Source organism: Aphelocoma coerulescens, chromosome 1 (assembly GCF_041296385.1).
Source record: "Aphelocoma coerulescens isolate FSJ_1873_10779 chromosome 1, UR_Acoe_1.0, whole genome shotgun sequence".
In the NCBI taxonomy this organism is placed as follows: domain Eukaryota; kingdom Metazoa; phylum Chordata; class Aves; order Passeriformes; family Corvidae; genus Aphelocoma; species Aphelocoma coerulescens.
In genome coordinates this window covers 96,162,244-96,186,205 of record NC_091013.1, presented here as the reverse complement: position 1 = coordinate 96,186,205, position 23,962 = coordinate 96,162,244, and the positions used below count along the sequence as shown (strand labels likewise).

Here is a 23,962-nt window from a genome sequence, read left to right as displayed (position 1 = left end):
TTGTTCATGGGAAATGACAGTGTTGAGAACCTGTTGTGGCAGGATGCAGGTCATGCATTGTGTGGCTGTCATTGGTCAAACATGCAGCTGCTCCTCCTCGTGGGCCTTGATTCACGTGGTATACCCTGTGATATGATAAATAATATCACAAAATGAGGTGGAGTGTGAAATCCTTCAGGAAAAGAGGGACAGGCTGTAAGGCTGCATGGAGTGTGCTGGCAAACTGTGTTCAATGTTGGTGAGAGGTCAGCCTTTCCTGATTTGAAGATGGGGCTAAACCAACTTAGGTTGCACTGCAGTGGACTGAAGCACAGTCTTGGTTGATTATTTTCATGCAGTTTCTGGCTTCAGCCTTAGTCCATCCAGTCTTTTTTTATCATACTTCCCAATGGGTTTGGGCCTGAGGTGCTCCGTGTTTATGAACTTCACAGTGACTGAGGAATTCTGTTTGTTTCTGAGCTCTGAAGGTCGTCTACGCCTCTCCCTTAGTTGCAGATAAAATGTTGCATATGTTCAAATCTTCCTGGTTACATTTCCTGGTCCTAACACCTCCCTTGCTTTACATGTGCTGTGAAATAGTCTGTCTCTTGCCAAAGCATCTGTCAATCTGGGGTCATTTAAGGTTCAGAGTAAATGTAGTGGAAGTTCATCCATCTCCTATAATCTCAGCATATTTGCCCTGGCTGGAATATATTGCTGCTAACCTAAGGGCTGCTTTCCAGGCTATGCTGATATATAAAATAGGAAATTTGCAATTATTTGTCTTTCATTCAAGGAAGTACTGCAATAAAAAATTCCATATTGGAGAGCCTTCTTTATTGGAAGCAGTGTAAAAGATGGAAACTGCTCTTTAGGACTGTCAGAGAGTGGAGTTTCTGAGATACAGGGTTGAATAAATCTGTTAGTTTGTAAGCTGAGCACATTTGAAGCTGACTCACCACAAGATGAATGCAAATAGAAAATGCAATTTTACAGACCTTCTTTTTGTGCTTATTATTTTTGATTAATAATACGTTTAGTGCTGATGGTGTTCTTGGTGCTATGCAAAGCTCACTAATAAAACAGTCCTGGCCCTGGGGATGTACAGTATAAAAAGATAATTACCTAGAAGACAGGATGTACTTGGAAACAGAGATGTGGGGGAGAGTGTAGAGATTTTTGGATTGATGTCCCTTAGAATATAGCTGTCAGTCAGTATAAGAGATGCAATACCTCCTCTGCCATCCTTTTATTGTGTCTATTAACAGTGTCAGCTATTTGGCATCCACATTGTGTACTGTGAAGCTTTTATACTGTACCAAGAACAAGAGGATCTTCTCACTGAGGACTTCAAGTATTTTAAAAGTAATAAAAACCCAATCACTTTACTTTGAGTTTTATGGAAGAGGCACATGTTCAAATAATATTTTTAAATGGAGTTTTAACAGCTTCAATTTTATGTATATGATTAACATTAGGAAAAAAGGGAGCTGAGCAAGCACAGGGAGGGATTAACAATTCAGTTAATCTCCACTCCACTCTAGAGGTGGGAGTGAGGAGCTGCAGACCCACTAGCTAAGGGAGAAGTCAAATTGTGTGCTTTGAGAGCAAATGCAGAAGTTGGTAAATAATAACTGCTGGTGGAACACTGTGATCTGACTTGGGTTAGAAAGCCAAGGAAATTATAATGTGCAAAGCTTGTTCTTATCAGAATAATGTGTTGCACAGGCATTCAAGAACAGCATGGAAATTGATGAGACACTGGGACAGTGAATATGTGACTGCAACAAAATTTCTCTCTTTGATATGCTGGTTTTCTGTCTGAATATGAACCCAACATGCACACCAGGTGCTCTAAGGAAAGTTCTGTTGGCTGTATCTCTGTACTTTTTTTTCCTCCCCAGAACATTGGCTTTGATTAAACCTGATGGAATGTGTAAGATCGGAGAATTACTTGATATCATTATTAATTCAGGATTGACAATAACTAAGGCCAAAATGATGCTGCTTTCAAGGTAAGGAATTTTTAAGGTTAGCTCTACTGTATCTAAATATTTTTGCAGTTGAGAATATTCTCTAAAGCTATTTTGTGTTGTTCCACATGTCAGATTCATTCCAGTGAATAAGAGAGGTAAGACTCATCAGTTTCATAATCCTGTAGGTTTCTGAAAGTAACTTGGAGATTTAAGCCAAGTATTAAAAAGTGCTGTGCAAATGAGTATGGGTGTTGAAATATGTCATGTCTGTATGAACCGAAGGTGGCTACCATAGCTTTAGCAATCCAGCAGTGTTTACTACTGACATGTCTGTATGTCCTCCCCTCAAGACTTCTTCATACAGTCAGTATTGCTGGTTATAATAATGTTGTCTTTAAAGTGCTTGGTTTGCTTGCTCTCAGTATTATTATTTGTTGTCTTAATTTGTGCTCTCAGATTTGCGCTTTTTAATCACTGGAAGTCCCAGGCAAAACAAGTGATCTTCTGATGGTGCAGGGTTGGACAGGTTTTACTCATCATGCATCTTCCTAATCCCCCAGCCTTCAGTGTTTTCCACTTCTTATTGAGCCCCAAGATTTAAAAGAAGGCATGCTGCAGAGGAAAAAGAACATAATTAATTTACCTTAGAAGATTTTCCCAAAGTTACTGCACTATTTCTCCACTGCTGCTTTGCCAAACCTATTCGTATGCAGCATGGTTTTGAAAAAAAAAACTGTCTGTCTTACTTAATACCATTTTCATGTGTTCTCATGGTTAATGTGTGAGGTCAGGAACAATTTTCCTGCAATTCAAAACCTTTTTTGGCTTTCTGAAATACTGATAAAACAGCTATAAGCCTTCCTCCTCTTGTCTGCATGCACCTGCTGCAATGTTTGATTATACTAGTCCTAGATCGTCCATCCAACAACTCCAATTCATGAGTTCAAACAGGTTTCTAATGTTTCTTTATAATTCATAATGTCTTTCAAACCAGCTTTTTTTTGCTTCCTCTCCTGCAATCTGAGATATTTGATCCTGAAGTGTTGTTTTGGGTGGTGCTTTGTTTGAGTGTCTTTCTGAGAAGTCAAAACTATTGAGCCAAGTCACGTGCTTTAGAGTTGACTCACACTGAAGGGAAGAAATGGAGACTTGAAGTTTTACTGCCTATTGCAATATAAAAAATTGTAGTTGTCTTGTATAATTGAAGGTAGTTATTAATAAGCACAAGACTGGGCTGTGATACTGAATGTATTTAAATAGTGTCTTGAGTGTTTTGTGGTTTCTCTGCATACTATCTACTCTGTTTCTTGGGACTGTGCCATTTTAAAACAATAGAACTATGGCTTTGCCAAAGTCTTCTACCCTTAGATTTCTGCAGGCTTGCTTGTTCAAGTCATCATCATCATCTACTGCTTTCTTTAAAGGGATTATTAACAACATTTGTCTGTCAATCACTGTTAAGTAGATTCATGCCTTCTGTAAGAGTTGTAGCCAAGATACGAAAGTGTGGGCAGGCACTTGCTTCTCCAGTCTCTTCCTTTAACCCTATGTCAGTTCAGTCTGTTATACATAGGTGAACACTGTTTTCCATTATTTGAAAACAGAGAACTAATAATGAAATTAAAAAGGAACTAAGTTATACAACACAACTGCACTTTTATATTTATTTCAATAGGAATTGTTAACTGAGTAGTAGACCTCAATTTGTTTCAGAAATATACCTCTCAAATACTTCTTTACAATCAGAAATGGTAATACTTAATCTCTTCACATACCTTGAACATATTTGCTTTCCAAAATTATTTGGTGAATTAATTTCAGAAGAGGATCTTCTGGTAAAATAGTGAATTGTAGGCAAACCTTTTGCAGAGTGTAGGCTTGAAGTGTGAGATTACAAGAGTTCCTGTGTCTAGCAGAATTTTTGCATCGTGTTTCTGCCTTAGTTTTGAAATGGAAAGGAAGCATATTGACTGTATGGTTAATAAAAATATTTTGGATTTTGAATGGCTCATACTTAAACTGAACTGAAAGCAACAAACTAGGAATTATTCAGGTCATTTTGATAAAAAAGCTGGAGATAGAGGAGACTGTTCAAACACTGATAAATGTTAAGAAAATTAAATTCTTCTTATGTTCTTCTTGATGTTATTTCTTTCCTCTGGCAATATTTAGTTTAAGTCTGGCCTGCAAATGGGAGAGAGGCATCAAAAGTTCCATTTCAGATGACAGAACCATGCCTTTGTTCGTGCTTGAAATCTGTTATTTGAAAAATATGCAGGCAATTTCTTTCAGCTTAAGAGAGCTGCTCAAAATGAGCAAACTCACGAAGACCAGAAAAAATCAGAAGACTGTGCTGCAGATAAAAACAACTTTCCAATTTGGAATCTCTCAGTCACCCTACAGCACTGCTTTGATTGTGAACTTTGTACCCTGGGTAGAGGTCAGCAATATTGCTTTCTTTCACCTGTCAGTCTCCTGAAGAGCTTGTCCTTCTCTACGAATTCCAGCTTCAAAAAATGGCACACACCAGGATTTGGAGCAAGCCAGTACCACGTCTGTTCTCAACAGGAATTCTGAAGCTGCAAAATAGCAGGTTTAGAGCTGAAAAACTCCATGGATTTTTCTAGCTGTTGCCACGCAGAAAAAGCAGTTCAGCAAGCAAGAGTAAAACATGAGAAGCAGCTAGGGAAAAAGATAAGGAAGAGAGTAGGTTGGCTGGTGGCAGGGGTGGTGGGGTGAAAAGCCACAGAACAGTATGTCCATCAGTGGATGGGTGGTCGCTCTGCACTGTGGTGGCCCCCAAACCCTGTGTAGTTGGGTAGCTGAGCTCAGTGCTGGTAGCAGCGTGGCTGTGGCAGTGCAGAGCTTGGGAAGGGCCACCACCCTGTCTGAAAAGGGTGTCTTTTTGCTTCCAGCACCTGAGGAAAGGCTAAGGAACAGCTGTGCTACGGAGACACTGGGTATGCCTGGTAGCCTTTATTTGCCTGGCAGTGTAAGGAGACCCCTCACTGCAGAAACCCCATTGCTTTGGAAGAACGCAGTGTGTAGTCACTGCTGTGTTCCCTGAGGAGACTTGCAAGACCAAACTGAGTTTTGAAGTGTGAAAGTGGGGGAGAAATCCAGTTTCAACATGGAGGTCATTGTGCTGTCTATGCAACTTGTAAGATTTGAGGCTACTGAATGGAAACCAGGTCATGCAATATCTTGTGCACCAATTTAATTGAACACTAGCCTTGATAAGGAGGTGTTCCTGTGGAGCAGATAAACTGTTTGTTTATGCTTTAAAACCAAACTTCATTAACCAATGAAATTCAAACTGATGAAGGATGAAAACAATGTAACAGCAAATGGCTTGGCAAGAACTCTGCTGTATTTATTTCTGAACCTGAGAATGTGGGGACCATTAGTGACCCTGAAATAGGCTTCAGTAATTCCTTCTCAGAGCAGGAGCATAAGGAGTTGTCAGCTATACTTGTAGCCACACAAAGTATGACAGAAATTTAAATATAGTTTCTGTTATTGGACATGAACATCCAGCAAGCTGTCCAGCTTAGGAAGACATTGCCTGTAGAAACATGTTTACGAAGGAGATTTGAATGAATGATGATTGTAGTTTTCAGGGGGTGTTTTACATACATATATATATATATATAAATGAGTGTCTGGGTATATAGATCTATATCTATGTCTTTTTACTTTTCCAGAAAAGAAGCAGCTGATTTCTATGCCGATCATCGAGCAAAACCTTTTTATCAGTAGGTATATCAATTTCAGCTTCCCCTGTATTATGCTTATTTATTGAATGCACAAAATTCATTTACCATATTTGTTACCACAGGAGCATGGGAAAATCAGAGCTTGTCTTAACTGAGTGGAGCCCTTTGCAAAGCATGCACCTTTTCATCTTCCTCCAGGGAGAGATCCTTATTCCAGCTATTCAGGGTTTTAACTCTCACTCTTTACAACCCAGTGGTATCAGGGGAATGTCTTTTGTCCCTCAGAAGTGAAAATGCTCCTAGCAGGGCAAAACTTCAAAGCCGGGGGAAGGGATATCTTCAGGATCAGGGTGGAGCTTGCAGATAATGAGAATTAGGGGGAACACTTAGTTGTAAGAATTGATTTGGTAACAAATACCCCAAATCATAAGTAACTGAAAGGATAGTGCATGGGGCAGTTTTCACTGTGCTGCTACCCTAGGACAAATGTCAGACTTCTGTGATGCTAGACTGCTCCACCTAACATGAGAAACCTTAGTCTTTCCATAACTGACCAGATGGGTGCTTATGACCCAGAAATTGTCTTTTCTACTTTCCCTGAAAGTGCCAGCAACTTGCGTTTCCTCTCTGTCCACTGGGCATTCTTCCTCTTTTAGGAAGAAGGTGCCTTGTATTTTTAGCCATGCTGGTGCCTGGGTTTGCACTGATTTGGTTGAAAGACCTGGTTTCAGTCTGTCATGAAGTGCTTGAGAGTTAGCATTGCCAGCTGCTCTCCTGCAACAGCAGCTGATTTACTGTGGGTCCAAACTCAAGCCCTTCAGAGAGACATGGGCCCCAGGCTATGTCTGACCATGCTGGAGGTCAGAGGATGGATGATTTGGAATTGCCTTTTCTTTGCTGAATAAGCCTGCTTGAATATGTTGATAAATAATCAAGAATTTTGCCTGCAGTGTTATTTCACAGATGGCTATCTACACTAATGGTAATTGTCTGAGGAACTGTAGCCTCTGTCCACTGTGATGTGCCTGTCTCCTATCCTACAGTCCTATTGGCTGCATCTTCTGTATAGGATTTTTCTCTAAATTAGAAATAAGTAGCTCTAGAGCATTCCAAATCAAATAGAAACAAGAAACTTCAAGGCAGTAAAGTGTGAAATCTATGACTCATTTATATTTAATGTTGTATTATTTGTCTTCAAATTCAGATTTAGTTTGCAAGTTCACTAGTTAGTGTAAGTCCAGTGAGTAGTAAGGAAAAATAACAATTCTATTGTTTGGAAAATAATGGTTTTCATATGAAAGAATTTTTAAAAAATGAATATTCAAGGATTAGTCTGCACAGTAAATAGTGTTGTAGAAATTGCATTTTTCTTGGGTGTGTGTATGTGTACTATTTAACTGTCCTAAACAAGACTCTGACCATCAGAACCTGACTTCCAATAGCTTTATGTTGTGTAGTTTTTTTAAGTAACTTTTCATAGTTTTAATTGTTCTTTAGCAAAGAGCTGGAAGGATTTCTCTTCTCTTCTTGACCAGTGATCATTAGGAAGAAGGTAGTTGGGGAAGCATGCACATCCACAATTATAATTGTGTAAAGCTCTTTTTTTAATCAAAGTAGTACAAAAAGCATTGAGTCAATGTGCCCTTTGTTGGTTCTGTCCAGACTAAACAGTGGAAAGACAGGCTTGTTGGTATGTATGTTTTGTAAAGATACAGAATTGTAGTTATGGTGTTTTGTTTAGTTTTTAAATAGAATGTTTGGGTTACCAATTTTGGGTGGTTGTTTTCTATGTGAGGTGGTGAGGACAGGAGGCAGCCTGCTCCTGACAGCCTCTTCGTCTTACTTGAATTCATCCCATTAAAATCACTTCAGTTCTGCCTATGCCAGGATGTAAAAACTTACTTAGTGAGTAAGTCCTTCCTCCACGCAAACTTTTCAACTCTTTCCCTTCTCTCCCACTTTGGACTTTGGCTGGGCAAAATCCATGGGAGAGATCTGTGGGGCAGTGGAGCAATTTGGCTTGAAAGCAGTGCTGAAGTTCTGTCAGTGGGGTACACATGCAGGTCATGTGTGAGAGTCTTGGAATGCTTCTGTTGTGCAGAAGAGGCAAGCTTGGGAATCATTCCTGTCAGACAAATGGTTACCAGGGTCTGTCTTTCACTGTTACCAGGACACTAGTACTGATCCTTTAAAAATTCTTTTGAAATCTAACATTCTACAAAGTAGCTTGAGTGAGTTTGGGTTGTCTACAGGTTGTTTTTTTTCTACAACCATAATAAGGGAATGTCTGCACATGACCTAATCTAACCTCCTCCTCAAAGCAGAGTCAACTTCAAAGTTAGATCAGGTTGCTCGAGGTCTTGCCAAGCTGAGTTCTGAGCATCTCCACTGGATCATGTTTTTGTTGGTTTTAATTTGTAGCATGGATCACCATGTGCTGTTTCCATTTTGCAGTGATCTTCTCCAGTTTATAATGAGTGGCCCCATTCTTGCTATGGAGCTCTTAGGAGATGATGCAGTGAGTAAATGGAGAGCAATAGTGGGGCCAGCAAACCCTACAGTGACCGAGAGTGATACACTGGACAGCATCTCAGAGAGCTTTGGACATTGTGGCCTAAGAGATGCAGCTCATGGCCCAGATTCAGTTGCTTCAGCTGCTAAAGTAAGTTTTGGACTCTTTCTTGACTGCGGTTTATTTTTGCTTTTATCTGCTAACAACTGGATTAGGAATTTCTCATTTTGTTTCCACACTTGTGTTCAGAACTAGTTTACATAGTCTTCATGGCTCCTTTTTAGCATGGAAAAAGAAAATGTCTGAAAACAGAAATCTTGTTTATCACAAAGATGAATCTTGGGTGCTTTGATCAGGAGCGCATGCCTGGTCATTTTTAATGTTTCCTGTACATCACAAAGATTGAGTTAATTGCATAGTCTGTGTCATCTACCTATAGTCTACCAATGTTGGTCATAAAAAGAAAGGGATTAAACAATTAAAACCTTTTGTGCCCTCTTGTGTTTCAAATATCTGTTCTCCTCCACAGTTCTCACTAGTGCTCTGCCTGCAGCCGACTTTGCTGTTATTATTCAAAAGGAAAAATTAAAAATCAGGCCACTTTTCAGTGCTTTGTGCTTTGAGAAGTAATACAGTGGACATGGTTTTGAGGAGTTTGGTTCTGTTTTGCTTTGTTTGTGGTGTTTCTTTTCTCAGTACTAGTAAAAAGCTCTGGGACTGGGTGATAGATATTACCAGCATTTCTGTAGAATCAGGTGACTTTTGTGTGCAGTGTTGTGGGATAGATAAGCTAATAAATGATGGCAAGAATTAAGTTTATCTCGTGGTTGATTGATGAGTTACTGTGGTATCTTAGCTGTAGACCACTTTAACTGGGGAAAGATACCAGGTGTTGTTTCCTTGGTTCCAGTCTTCCCTCTGTTTAAATTTGAACAGCTACAGTAGCACAGCTGGAGAGAGACCTGCCTCAGAATACCTAACAAGATGCCAAGTAGTGAACACTAGAAACTGTGCACAGAGGTCATACCCTGGTGATGAGGGCAGAGTTGGGCAGCCTCCCCTTCTGGCTGCTGGAGGCTGTGAGGTACAGCAGGCTGACTGCAAAGCATGGGCAGTTTTCTGCTGGCCAAGAACTCACTTACTGCCCTGCACTGTGCCTGAGCTGCTGGATCCTCTCCCTGCGCCTCAGGTTTTGGCAATAAATCAGATGCTGGATGTGAAGTACTTTTTCTGCTGGCTGACTTGATGGACGTGTTACAGAGTCAGAAAGAGTTTGGATGAAAGTGATCTTTTCTGATGTAGGAGAGTTACACTCAGCAAAGTCTTTGAAGTTCTGGTTAATAGATGCCTTCAATTATAAGGGTGAAAGTTTCTCTTTTTTCCTGTGTACTACCATGACAACTGTGCCAGCTCCTGAACTGAGAGTGTAGGAAAGAGTATCTATTAGCATAAATTCTTGATTAGAAGCATAAGTGTGTGCTTAGGTTTTAGTTTGTTGTTCTTGTTGCATTTCATTATTTTTCAAATGCTGTCTGAATGCCCCGTTCATCTGCAGCATTTTTATGACACTTGGATTATTTTGCTGAACATCTGTAGGTGTGTGCCTCTTTGTGGTGTTGCTGATACTAATCTTTAATAAATCAACCAAAATTGTGAATTTAGTGCCCCTGTGCCTCTATTAATTTAGCAGGCCCAGTATTATATGGCAGTGTAGCAGTTGCTATGGAAACCAGTTGGCTGTGCCTGCAGAAGCTTTGCTGAAAACAAAGAAATAGAAGATAAAGGGACCTAAATGAACTCTTCTGACAGAAAACTGAAGTGTCAGCCACATTTAATGAATGTACTGTAAGCTGAACACTTAGAGTGGAAAGCTGCATTGTTCTTTTGATGGCTAAATGACAAGTGAAAGCATGTCTCTGATACACTCTAAGCTGCTGTCTCTCTGCAAGCCAAATTTTGTAATTTCTTTAGATCAGGAAAAAAGGTTAAGGAAAATAATTTATATTTTTTAAGGCTCCACAAGATTATAGTTTGGCTTTTCTTTATGTCAGTCCAGCATTACTGAGTTAATTTCCTTTTATGAATTTTAATGGATAAAACTAAGTGTTAAATACTATACATATTTTGCTGCCTTTTCCTGGCTGCTTCTTTTAGAGTAAATAGCAGTTAACAGAGTGGGACAAGTTCTTTGAATCATGCAGCATTTTATCAGTAGAAGGATGTAGGAAATTAACCCTATTGTCTCAGGTGTGCCCACTTAAACTGTGGATTATTTGCTATCAGAAAAACAAAGGTCCTTTTTCCTTCTGTTGAAAGATACATTAGTTTGAATTGTGTAATTGTTCAAGAAAGGATTACAGGAACTGTTGATTTGCCATGAGCTAAGGGTAAGTCTATTCCATTTAAGTTGAGCTAGTAAATTAAATGGGACAATTTCAGGAAATGGCCTTTGGCACTGCTACTGTTATACAGGAAAAATCAGATACATTTGGTAGTAGTTTTTCTTGGATGTAATTTTTTCTCTTAAATAGAAATGTTTCAGTTCTCTTACTGAATTTGACCAACAGGTATGAAATGGAACCTGCGCTTTGCACATTTGTTAATTGGCAGATTGTGTAACATATGTGAATAAATGGTATGGAAAAAGTGTGAAGCTGGCAGTGAAGTGAAAAAATATCACTGAGGAAAGAAACATAACTGCCAAATTCACCCCAGTGTGGTCTAAGACCCAAGGTATCTGATACCTAAATAGTGATAGTGGGAAGAAAGAAACAGATTGGAGGCAAAAAGGTTCCTTAGATTTATCTGAGAAATCAAAGCAGTTGAGTTCATCAGCTTCAATTCAGTAAGATTTTAAAAAAATTATGGGGAAAATAAAGCCTGAGAAGTGAGTCAGCAATTTTAGACAAAGTTTAAGACAAAAGGCAAAACATGTAAACAATTTGGAGGGAGGTCAGTTTTGTATATGGAAAGAAAACATACTGAGAAATGGATAGTAGTTGTATTTTTGCCTATATAGCAGAAAAGATATTTTTAAAAAAAGGAAAAATAAAATATGTGTATAAGGGAGTGGATTTGGAAAGATATTGAGGAAAGAGAGAGAGCATTGGGAAAATGGGGAACACCTCTACCAAATGATTGTGGCAGCAGCATTTTGAATGCTCCGAGTGTGAACAGATTGTATTGCAGAACTGAAAAAGAAGACATTGCAAGAAATACTCCAATCCTGTTTTTATGATTGTAGCAATGGTGCCAAAGAGGAAAAGATACATTTGAGATAGTATTTTAGGGAAGAAGTATTTGTAGAAAAAATAATCTGCACTTAAGATTTATCTTCTGTGATTATGGATACTTCAGGTGTTGTTACTTATGATAAGAGCTGGTGTGTGCAGCTAGATCAATCTAAAATGTGTTTAATTACAATTGTTTTCAGGAGCTGGAGTTGTTCTTCCCTTCCAGCGGAGGTCGTGGACCAGTCAGCAGTGCAAAATTCACAAACTGTACTTGTTGCATTATTAAGCCTCATGCTGTTAATGAAGGTAAGCAATGCAGATAGCAGAGGAGAAAGCAATGTGTGTTCATTGTATCCATGGTCATTCCTGTGCCCTCTTTTTGGGAGAATGAGACTGCATGAGCACAGGGTGTATTTCACGGTAAGTGCAAAGCATGCAGATACATTGTCTTCATACACATTTAGTATTTCTGCAGTTCATTTCCATGAAGACTGAGTGGGTCATGTGCTTTCCATGCAGATACTTGTTCACTTCAGAATAAGAAGGGAGAGGTGAAAAAAATAAGGATTAAAACATACATGAGGTTTGATGTCACTTATTGTGACAAGTTCCCATGTCCTTGCTCCTGTCTACCCAGCACAGTCACCTGCTGTAGGTTAGCATCCTCCCAACAGAGGGAAAGCAGGACACCTGGCCATGATCCAGGGCCTTCCACTCAGCCTGTAGCACATTATATTAAACTATTCACAAAGGGAGATTTATGCTGTTACAAATCTTTTTCTGCTGAATGCAGTAGGGATGGAAAATAGGAAAGGCTTGTTTATGAAAGTGAAACAAAAGACCTAAAGCATTTGGTGGCTTCTGTGATGCTTTCCGTGCTGGAGAATGCCCTGGGAGTTTGCCATATGAATATTGGAAATGTTTAATGCTCTACTGTTACCATGCAAAAATAACCTCGCTTGTGTGCCCTGTACTTAGATCCAGGAGCATGTGTAGGAGCAGTGAGTGCAGTAAAATATTTTGACTTGGGCACTGAAACAGTATTTTTGAATGCAGAATAAATATCATCATGTGAGAGCATAGAGTTTTTTCTTAGTAAGGTGCAGAGCACACTGCAACATTTTAATCACTGCTTTGTGGATAGCTTAAATGGAAATAGAAGTGGCTGGAGCAGTTTCCAGGCCTTTCACACCTCAAGTGGGATGCCTGGAGAGCTTGCTGAAATTAAAAAAAGGCTTTCACAAGAAAGAGTCTCGTAGTTGCTACTCATTACATGCCTGTTATCTCTTCCAGACCTTGCATGGTATCTGCTACTGATAAGTCTGCCATGCAAGAAAGACACAGTGATGTTCCTTTTACAGAAATATGGGCAGCAGCTGGGACTATGATTTTACCTAGGTACATGTTTGCAGAGGACTCACTTTCCTGTGGAAGGATTGTTAGGGTCCTTCATTTGAGTGTAAAAATAGCAAAGTGGATGGCTGAGACTATTTTTTTAGACTTAAGATACAATTTCAATTACATATAGAGGCTCACACTCTTATCCTAGTGAGCTCAGGTTTTCTCTTCTTATTTTTAATCTTACTCATCTCTGTAGATTTCATAGTGCCCTGTTACTTTTTTCTTCTTGAACTTCTCTGAATTTTTCTGAGTCGCCAGAAGACAAATTCTGACCCTACTTGCACTTCTCTCTGGGAGTGTGAGTGCCTGTAGGTGGTGAGGGTGGTGAGAGAGAGAAGAGGAGGTATGGATATAGATAAACAAAAAATGTATGTGCACATCCAGCTTTGCAGTGTGAGCGCTGGTCTTAATGTCTCCTGTATAGTCCTGAGGTCTTAGAGAGCCTGAGCTCTTAATGTCCTCTATATAGTTCTTTTTCTCACACCACAGAGGGCTGGAAAGTTGCCAAAAAGCAACTAAAATTTGAAAGACAAAAAGTGTACCTTTTGTCAGCATTCTGCCTCCATGCAGCTGTGACTACTACCCTCAACAAAATGAAGAAGTCAGAACTGACTTTTCTGAGTCAGCAAACTGTTTTAACATTTTGTTGTTGTTGTACTGCAGCTGGCAGCCAAACCCCACACAACCACTCGCTCACTTCTTTGGGACTGGAGAGAGAATCAGAGGAGTAAAAGTGAGAAAACTCATGGGTTAAGATAAGGACAGTTTAATAGGTAAAGCAAAAGCTGCATACAGAATCAAAGCAAACCACAGAATTATTTATCACCACTTTTCATGGGCAAGCAGGTGCTCAGTCATCTCCCTTTTAATGTCTGTGAGCAGCTGTGTTCAGTGGTACTGGAGACATTCTGGTTGTACCAGCAACATCTCCTGTATCTCAGGTGAAGCAGGTGCTGTAATGACTTGTGGGCTGCCCTTTTGGCAAAATTGCACGCAGGAAACTGGGTGGTCTTAAAATTGAGCAACTTGCTTATCCCCAGCGCCAGTGCTTCTTCCTGTGGCTGTCCACCCTGCTGTTTATGGGGGGGAGCAAGTAAGTGAAAACACAGCAGCTGGAGAGGAAAGGCCATCAGTGTGAAAAGGTGGTTTGGCAAAGCCAGAGGCATGGAGAGAAATTTATGTGGGTCAAAGCAGCAGAGCATCTTTTGCGTTGGAGTTTTGACTTGTGCTCTACAAATTTTCAGTATTGAGTATCTAAAAATAAACCTTTTTGCAATTTCCTATGCACTGCTGAGGCTTTGAACTTGGCTATCTAATTACTGTGAATATAAGCTTCTCATTACATATCTACAATTACATAAAGTTACATTTGTGTACTTGAGTTTATATGGAGATTTAGTCATTATTTCTGCAGACATTTGACTGAATTAATGATTTGAATTTTGTTTTCTGGCCCTTTTCCCCAGTGTTTGTTTTTCCTCCAGAGTCTGTTGCATAACTGATTCTTAGAAGGAAAAATCTTCCTGGTTTTCTATCCTGGAAGATGATTTCCTTTAACAGCAGCTGTAAACTAGGGTGCTTTTCAGTGAGTTTAACTTGCTGTCAAAAGGCTGGATGTAATCTCTAGTTTATAGTGGTTAATTCTTGGGCAGAGTACTCTCTTAGGAAGTGACTTTGATTGCCACAGGGGTTGCTATCCAGTGACAAAGTTAGTGGAAAATCAGTGTTGGTTTTATTTCTGGCCTTGCTGCTTCTCTCCTGACAGACATACAGAAGCGTCTGGTCCTAGGCAGCCACAGCAGCACAGCCTGGCCAGCCACAGCAGGACCTGGTGCATTGCCCCAGCACCTGAGAATTCCTGTAAGCAGGAGTGTCAGCATGTCTGCCAGGCTGCAGTGGAACCCTGGGGCCTGATAGAGAGTGTTGGGGTGCTAAGGTGAAGTTTAACTTCAGCTGTCAAGGGTGCTGGTAATCCTGGAGCGATGGCATCACTGGCCCTCTAGGAATGTGTGCCGTACACGTCTCTTAAAGAAGTAAGGCCATAGCTATTCTGTCAGTCTGGTGTCAGCATAACTCTTCTGGGGGAGGGTCAGGGGTGGGTAGGCCAATGTAGCCCAGAGCTCTGGACTAGACAGCTTTAGCTCACTGGTGGTTGCTCTCCCAGTGGAGATGAAGAGCTTCCCTGGCTGGAAGCAGTGAGGTGGCTGTATTTTAACTCTGAATAGGCTTTGCAAGAGCAGTCCAATTCCTCTTCACTGAGAGCTAGAAGAATGCAAAAGCAACCTGATGCTACTCCATGCAAATTTATTCTGACCAGGATTGCATCAGGAAGACATGATGTGGTTTATCAAATCCTCAAGAATCTGTTACACTTCTCAGTGTCTTTTAGTTTCCTCCTCTTCTCCTGAGACCAGTTTTCAGTCAAGGAGGATGGTAACTAGTAAGCACAGCTCTAGGATTGTATGGCTAAGTTGTTTAATAATTTGGAATTTTTTGTGTGGGTCTGTGTTCTGTAATCCTCCTGCTTCTTATGCTTCTGATACTTGAGATACAAGATCATAGTTGCAATCACTTAGACATTCTCTTTCTGTAATTCCTCTTGTGCTAGTAGATCTAGAGGTATTAGCACTAGTGCTCAGAAGCCAAAATTGTAAATTCACCAAGATGGATAAATATCAGTTTAATGCCCTGAGCACAGTTACGACTCGACTGTTTTGTGAGCAGAAATAGCACCCTGTAGATCACTGGGTGGGATTAACTTTAATATTTTTATGTGTAACAGTTTAGCCATGTTTGCTGTAGGAAGTAGACTTTGGTATTTCATGTCTGCTTTAAAGTTTCTTTGATGTGGCCTTTAGCTACTTCCTTTGAAGAATTAGCAGGGGAAAAATTTGAAAATAGTGATGATCAGGCTATAAAGGCTGAGGTCAGAAGTGTGTAATAAGCAAATTGAAAGGTCTGCCTGGAGGCAAAGAAAGCTCTATGGTTTTGAGAGCTCCTAGGCATGAGGCTAACTACCCAGACAGGTTTGTTCTCCTGGTATGTGTTAAGCTTGAGATTTTGTTCTAACATTTCTGGTAAGTTAAATCCTTTTTCCTCTATGAAATTAAAAAAAAATACAGTCCTGTCTTCCACAGTATTCTTCAACTAATGAAAATTTAAATCTCAGAGAAAACAAAAGGAGCAGAAATAGGTTCTTTCCAAGTGGAAATGATATTCTCTGGAAATGTGGTTTTAGACCTGTTCTGGGTGGATGATAAAACTTACAGAGCTCTTCTACATTAACTTAGTAGCTAGTGGACAGCTTTAGAAAGTTGTAGAACTTTACATTGATTAACAAAACATTGCATGACAGGAAATCATAAGAATCATATTTTCTTCTTTGTGCAAAGGCAGAAAAATTCCAGTTGAGAGAGTTAGTTTGTAGCTCCAAAGACAAACCTGAATGTGACAAAAAGAATACCAAGGATGGTAGTTCAGTCTCAGGCAGGTACAGAAACAAGGTTTACTTATATAGAATCTCAAGTCAAGTTACTGTATAGGAGAGTGAAGAGAGGATTGTAGAGCATGGGAATGCAGAATTGTAGTGGATTATCTGACTGCAGACAACTGAAGAACTGTCCTGACACACAATACACTTGTTGCTCTTTGAAAGAGAGAAGGCATCACTAGGAAAACGTCCAATTCACGTCTGTATCATGCTAAGTATACTTACATGTGTGTAGCTAGGAAATGGAATAAGCTTTAAAAAAGAAGAAGAGGATGGCACAGTAGAGGTACAAATCTATTATCACTCTCAGCACTACATATCTATTTCATAGTTTTTTCTCAAGACAATTTGTATTCATTACATAAGAAAACTCTGGAAATTGTTTCCTTTTTTTACCATTTTAGGCATAAGTTTGAGTAATTAATTATTTTTATTTTCAGGAGACCTAGAATTAGAACAAGGTTTTCAGAAACTGGCTTGAGAAAAAGTGAGGAGTGCAATTCTCTCATAAGTAATCTGAAAATACATCTTCTGTCTGTGATAAGTGTGCATAATAGAAAGGAAGTGCAGATGCCACGGAGTTCACCTCATTGCAGGCAGAACTTTTCTTTGGATCTTGTCTACAAGGTTGAGTGCCAGGGGGCATCAGTGATAGCCTTGATGCACTTAACAATTAGAAGTCTGGAAGGAATTATTTGAAGATAGAATCTGGAAACAGAAAAAAAAAAGAAGCGGAATGAACACAAATCTTTGCAGATACTTCAAAGTGTGGTGGATGGTTTGAGCTGTGACCTCAGGGTATTCCCACATGTGATATGGCAATCTCAGTGCTGCACTCATGTGAGGACTAACTAGTAAAACCCTGTGCTTTCAGCTGCAGGCATTCTTTTGCAGACAGCTTTGCCCAGGGAAGAGACGTACTTATGTCAAATGAGATGCAGTTTGTTTCTTATGTTTTCCTTGAATATATATTATATATAGGGTGTTGAAGCATTTGGTGGTGTCTAGTGGTGCTGGGTTTTTTTTGGTTGGGTTTCTTTCTCTTTAGAGAAGCTAGAAAAAAGTGATTGAAATGAAAAAACCTCCTTTGCCACTTCATCACCATTTTTTAGAATAAAAAAATATAGCTTTCATGAGATCAGTCATCCATACACTTCCATCTGTGTTTTGAATTCTTTGCTGTAGTTGTAGTGATGGATATTCCTTGCCTGGGATATTTGGTTTTGAAACCAAGCCCATAGTGTTTCTCGTTTATTTCCTGCATAAAGTTTTAGCACTTTGGCATTGGTTTCCTGGCTTAGACTGATTTTGGATTTCAATGGCTAGTGGGGAAGTGACATTTATTTTTTTGAAGTATGAAAAATATATTTTACGTTTGAATTGATTAAGGTAGAGGAGGAGGTGAACTGAATTTGAAAATCCTTTCTGACAGTTTGAGACAGGAAGGAATAGGAGGAGATACACTTCAGAGAAACAAACAGATCAAATGCCACAGCCAATCCTTGCTGAAGCTCCTAAGTATCCTCTGACTGGAAAGAACATGTTTCCTGCTTGTGTTAAGTAGACTTGTATTGGTGGTGTTCATGTTACTGAAAATCATCTCTGTGCAGGGATGATGTCATTAACATTAAAAAAAAAGAGGCATTAGAAATGTTTACTACTGCCTTTTGGGATTTTCACTTGTAAAGGCTTAGAGAAAAGTCAGTTCTAAGAGTGGACCAGGGAGCTTCAGAATAATGAAACTTCTTTCATACCAAGGAAACTGATGAATCAGGAGTATAGAATTTCACTTAAATCACTCAGTGGTTGATGGACATATGATGGACATTTACCAGTATGTCTTTTGTGAAGGAAAATGTGCTTTGTTGATCTCTGAATTCTCCAAGTATGTTTTCTCTAAAGGAAGGTAAAACAGTGTCAGATAGCCTAATTCACTTGAATATCAGTGGTTTTGTGGAAGTTCTTTACTGTTAGAATTTTCCTTTAGTGGAGTAATTGGTGTGTTTAGATCTTTGCAACATAGGCATCTACATAGCTTTAAATGTTTCCCTGAATGTTGGACTGGACATGAGCATGTCAAATTAAAAGGGCTTTACAAATGAAGTCTTGTCAGGCATCCTGGGGCCAGTTCTTGTCAATATTGTCATTAATGGCTCAGATGGAGAAGGACAGAGCATGCTTGCAATGGTCACACATGGTACCAAGTGCCTACTGAAATTTTGAAGGATGTGATTACGATTCAGAGCATTCCTGATGAGCTGCAGAAATGAAGCGATGCGAAGATGATGAAACTGAATATAAACTGCATAGCACTACCGTGGAGAAGGGAAAATAAATACACAAATATAAAATAGAGAAGAACTGGCAGGGTATCAGTGAAAAGTTTGTAGAGAAATGGTTGGTATAGTGATGAAACTGGAACAATCCGTGTTCACAATGTACCCACTAGTTCTGCTCAATGCTCATGAGAATCCAACTTGTGTATCATGTCCAGTTTCTGTGTTTCAAAAATAACAGAAAAAGAGAGCAAAAAGCATAAGAGATTTAGCAAGTGAAAACTTGATGGGTTTTATTTATTTAACCTGAGATGGGTAGGACAGGGATATACAGCTTTCTATAAGTACATTTACAAAATATGAGCATATTTACTAATTTAGATGAGAGAAGATTTAATGTAATCATTAAGGAAAACTATATAGTGTATCCCTGGCCCAATATTTGAGCATGTAATGGAACCTGAAGTTACCAGAAATTTTTGAGAACATTTTAGAAAAATGAAAAAAATGTGGCCATGCCTAATCTAACTCACTGTACCTTGGAGCAGAAGGTAAATATATTGAAGTCTCTTCTTTTACTGCCCTTTTCAAATCAGAGTGTAAGGAGAAAGGCAAGATACTGGCTCTGAAAACAGCCAAGACACAGAATGTAGGAAAATATGATAGTCTTTTTCCAAGTTGAAAAATTATAGAGCCTCCAGTATATTTACTATTGATCTAGGACGGTGAGTTGGTGAACCTTCCATGGGAAGTAGAATATAAAATTAGTAAAAACTGGAGCAGATTATAGTGGATCTCATGAGGGTTTTAGCCTCCAGAGTTAATTTAATTGACAGTGAACTAGTAGATTAAAGTTACTGTTTATAATTATGGGCTAATGCACATTCCAAGGAATAGTTTTAACCACTTCCTCTCTGTAACTGTAACCATTCATGAGAAGTCTCATGCACAGTGTTCAGCAGGGATAACCAGAAAAAAGGAAAGAAATGCCAGTGAGCTTGTGAATGGTTTAAATTATATTACTGAATGCCACTGTATAATCCAGTGGTACAGCCTCAGCTAAAACATCATGTTTAGTTTTGCTCACACTTAAGAGATAAGCAAAAATAAATGAAACTTAGTATTGCCATAGAAGCATTCTACTAGCCAGAATGATTGACCAAAATCTTCTTTAGTTAAAAAAAAAAAAATCTGAGTGGATGTGCTAAAGGACTACAAAGTAATGAACATATTGAAAGAAAGAGCAAAGCAAACTGGATATTTCTTTCTAAACTTTCTTTCAACACAAGAACAAAGAAAGACAGAAACCTAAGCTTTTCTGGGGTTTGGGTTTTTTTGTAGATATACAACTATCAGATTGAGTTCAGCATAACTGTTGCAGAGATACTGACCTTTCTTCATAATATTTCTTTCTTCTTCAAATTCTCTTCTCCAGTGGCACACACTGCACAGCCAAATTGCTGGATACTTAGTGTCGTTTAATTTCCCTATGGGCCTTTTGTATCCGAATGCTAAGTGCGACTCTCCCCATCTATTCCCATGCAAGAATTCCCAGAATACCCTTTTTTCCCTACGGATTTTCATCATTCAGAGTCTTATAATGCCCTGTCTGGCATACACAAGTGTGGTCTTGCCTTGTTCATAGTGGTTCAGAAAGTTGCAGCTGGGATTAAGCCTTTGAACCTTTCACCCCCTCTGAATCTGTCAGTTCCCGTTCTCAGCCACGTCACACACTTGGTGATTTTGGTGTCACGGCCCCCTGAGATTTACTGTCTGCATGCATAATTTTTCTTGTGCTAGCAGTATATCCTGACTTCTATTTTCCAGTAGGGCTGTGGTGATACCTTTTGTCGTCACTCCTTTAACTTTTAGTATTTTCAAATGAATATTTTCTGTTAAGGTTTTCACCAGTGCTGCAGTGTTGATAGAGTTCTCCATAAATGTCTGTAAAGCTGCCCTTCAAACTTCTTGAGGTTCTCCTTTAATACAATACCTAGACAGAAATGAGGAATAATGAAAAATCTTGGATTCTATTGCTATGAACAATATTCTCTCATCATTTCCTCCCATGCTTCTCTCTCTTCTGTCTGTATCTGCTGGTCTCATTGCTAGCCTGGGTAGCTTTTGAGGTCCCCTTCTCCTTTGCAGGCCCAGTGTGTGTCACTCAGGAGACCCTCTGTCATTCACTAGGTGTGCCAGAGCACAGATGCAAAAATGACTGCCTATCCTTTTTCATACAGTGCACAGTGGGGCTGGGAGACCAATAATTATAGATTATCACTATGACCAAACTTTTGGGGAATCTAGAAATGGTATATTTATTCTGCGTTGTAAAAATGCCAAGAGTTGTGTTATTCCTAAGCAGAAAAAGAAGAGAGAGAGAAACCTTGTTCTTCAGGGGATAGGTTGACCAACTGATAGGAAGAAGTGCCCTTTTTCAGAAGGATATCTCTCATTTACGTACTGCCCAGTATTTTTCAATGTTGTCTGAAACAAAGATTAGTGAGAACTTCAAATAAAATACATTGCAGGAGGACCCAATTCTGAATCCCACTTTTCCATCTTCCAGAGCTCAAAAAGGACTTTGCTTGGAGTCACGCCCGATCATGATTCTCTGAAGTTTTGAAATAGGACCTTACCACTTGGCAGCAAAGAATCAGATTATTTCATTATACTATGAAGCAAAATTGCATTTCAAAATGTCAAAAATAGACATGAAATGAAATTGCTACTTCTAGTTAGTGATATGTTAAGCACCCAGTACAGGTTGCTTTTAGAAATATGTTACTGGATGAGGTGGATCATCAATCTGATCAGTCATGGCAGTTTTTGTATTCCTGTCAAAAAACCCTGTTGTTTAAGAGGAACTATTTTTAATTATTGGAAGGGTTTAAAAAATGACACATGGAGGCTGAGATAAGGAAGCTAGTCTTGCCTTGCTTTGAAAGCAGTCTGCTGTCTTGCCTAATGAGCTTTTAACAGAGGAATGGTTAAAGTAGGAAACCGGCCAAGGGAAGAGAATGTAACATTCCTACTCCTAGGGCTGGTGGTCACAGTGCACTGGGACTGAAAGGTCCCAGTAGCACAGATGCTATGGCTCATTGATTAAAGTGCTATTAGGTTAAAAGTGACTTTCATGAAACTGATTTATTTTATCCCAATGCCTAATTCTGCAAACAGTTGTAACATTTTTCAGTCTGATGTCTTCCCTGCTACTTTCTGTTTCTTAATGAAGGAAAATTTTCAAATACTGTATGTTGTAAAGCAGCAAATTTTAGAATATTAATGTAACTGAGGAAATCTTGGTACTTTATCATTTTACCTGATTGAAATATGTCAGAAAATTATCTGTCCTGTACTAGGTATGTAGTAACATAATGCTGCCTAGCAGACATAAAATGTGTGCCTGTGCTCCCTTTCTTTCACTCTATTTGCTTGGATTAGTGTTAAATTCCCTCAGTTTTATTTACTAATGCTTGTGATTCTTTTGTGCTTTGGGACTGAAAATTCGTCATAACCGGTACCTAATCTGCAGCTTCGATTTGGGTTCTTAATGTAATCACATTTTAAACATCCACTGACCCTATTTGAAGGGTCCTTAGAAAGCTGTTTTTTCACTACAGATTTGGATTTTAAAGTTGAAAAGAATTATTGAAAGCTGCTGAAATGGCACTCTTAATTAGTTCATCTTTTCCTGAGCCTTGTCTGCCCCCAAAGAAGAGGATATGTCCCAATTCAGTCACACAACTGCCTGAAAGCCTCAAACAGATCCCAAGCTGAGCCTTGAGCTTCCACTCTTCTGCTGCTTGGGGATTGCCTTCGTGCATTTTGTTTCTATTTTGGTTCACGTAGGATTTGAGAGGAAAGTGTCTCTAGGAGAAATGATACATGGATTGCCTAAACTGGGACAAGGGAGGCCAAGTCACTGGATCTGTAGATCTGTGCTGCCACTGGCAACTTGCTTATGCTCCTCTGCCTCAATTCCCACATTCGGGAAGTGGAGCTATCACCCTGCTTTGCAAACATAAATGGAATCTCATGCCCCTTCTTCCTCAAAGCATTTTGAATTTTTTGTGTGAGGTATCCATCTGTCTGAATGGTGACAATAAGTCCTTTGGTTAAGCCTTTTGGGTGTTGCAGGCATGGGCAATCTGTCTGGAGCAGCAAAGTGCTCTGTTGCTCTCATGAGTGAGAGTGAACTCAGAAATACAATGTAGAGGAACATCTTGATAGGTTTATCACAATTATTAAAGGGACCTTGCATTAAAGACCTTTATGCAAAATACCTTCTTACTTTAATTTCTGTCATTAGAGGAGACTATCTCCTCTCTGCAGCAAAGATAGGTCTTAGTGACTTCAGTAGAGAAACAGCCCAGAAAGCTTAACAGAGTCCCCCTTTGTTTCTCTAAAAGGTAAGTTGTAAAACTACTGAAGACAAAAGTTCTGTAAAAAGCAGATCTCTGTAATACCCCATAACTTGACGTATTTTGATTAGATCCTCGCTGGCTGTGAGTGCCTATGCAAGTAGCCCATTCCTGGCTGATTAAGTATAAAATGCTCATCTGTCAGGGCAAGCAGCTGTCCCTTACCTTTCTCATAGCTTTTTCCCTGCAAGTGACAGTGACCTGCCAGTTTATCTGCCAGGGCCCTGCCAGTTTATCTGCCAGTGCCCTTTCTTTGTCTTTGTTGGTTTCTGGTGAGGCAGTTGACTGGAGTATTGTCTTTGAAGATTGAGAATGAGGAAATGTTTATGCTGTGTCACAGATTTAATTCATTAATTAATTATATTTATTTATTCATTTCCTGAGTCATTCCCAGCCAGTCACTTAATCTCTTTATAAACTGGCCATTCATCCCTGAAAACAAGACTGAAGGCTCACTGCCTCAGTGGAACCTGTGGGGAAGCATCTGAGCTGCTCAGTGTTTCCAGCAGGGTGGACAAAAAGAAACGAGAGCCTGGTTTCTCTCTCTGATGTGGTCTTGCATTTCCTGGACAAACCTGTTCAATTCCCTTCATTTTGCTGTGGCAATTTTTCTTTTTTTTTTAACCTTGAAAAAAAAGGGGATTTTTTTTCCCTGGGTTCAGAGGAGCATTAAAAGGAAACTTTCACCAGAACATGGTGGAACAGTATAGTGGGACAGGAACTGTATTTGCCTCTGCTTGTTTCTATGTTCTGTAAACACAAAGAGCTGCATGGACTGAGTATGCACCAAAATCTCATGTTTTCCCTTTAGTAGTTGGAAGATTTTTGGAAGAAATACGGAGTGTTTTGTAGAGGGAAGGCTTTTCTCCATAAACCTTAATGTGAAAATATGGTAGGAAATACTTCAGGGACATGTTTCTTTCATTTTCCTTTGTAAATATAGTTTTTGAAAGCC

The 23,962-nt window shown here is 39.4% G+C and overlaps 1 protein-coding gene across 1 annotated transcript in view; it reads left to right on the top strand.

The window, feature by feature from the left end:
- NME7 (NME/NM23 family member 7) overlaps positions 1-23,962 on the top strand; it is a 90,312-nt gene that overhangs the window by 24,481 nt on the left and 41,869 nt on the right. Inside the window, exons 4-7 of the mRNA XM_069019822.1 lie at positions 1,884-1,994; positions 5,660-5,710; positions 8,126-8,333; positions 11,617-11,722. Of these exons, the coding sequence (XP_068875923.1) occupies positions 1,884-1,994; positions 5,660-5,710; positions 8,126-8,333; positions 11,617-11,722 (476 nt within the window). The remainder of the gene's footprint in view (positions 1-1,883; positions 1,995-5,659; positions 5,711-8,125; positions 8,334-11,616; positions 11,723-23,962) is intronic.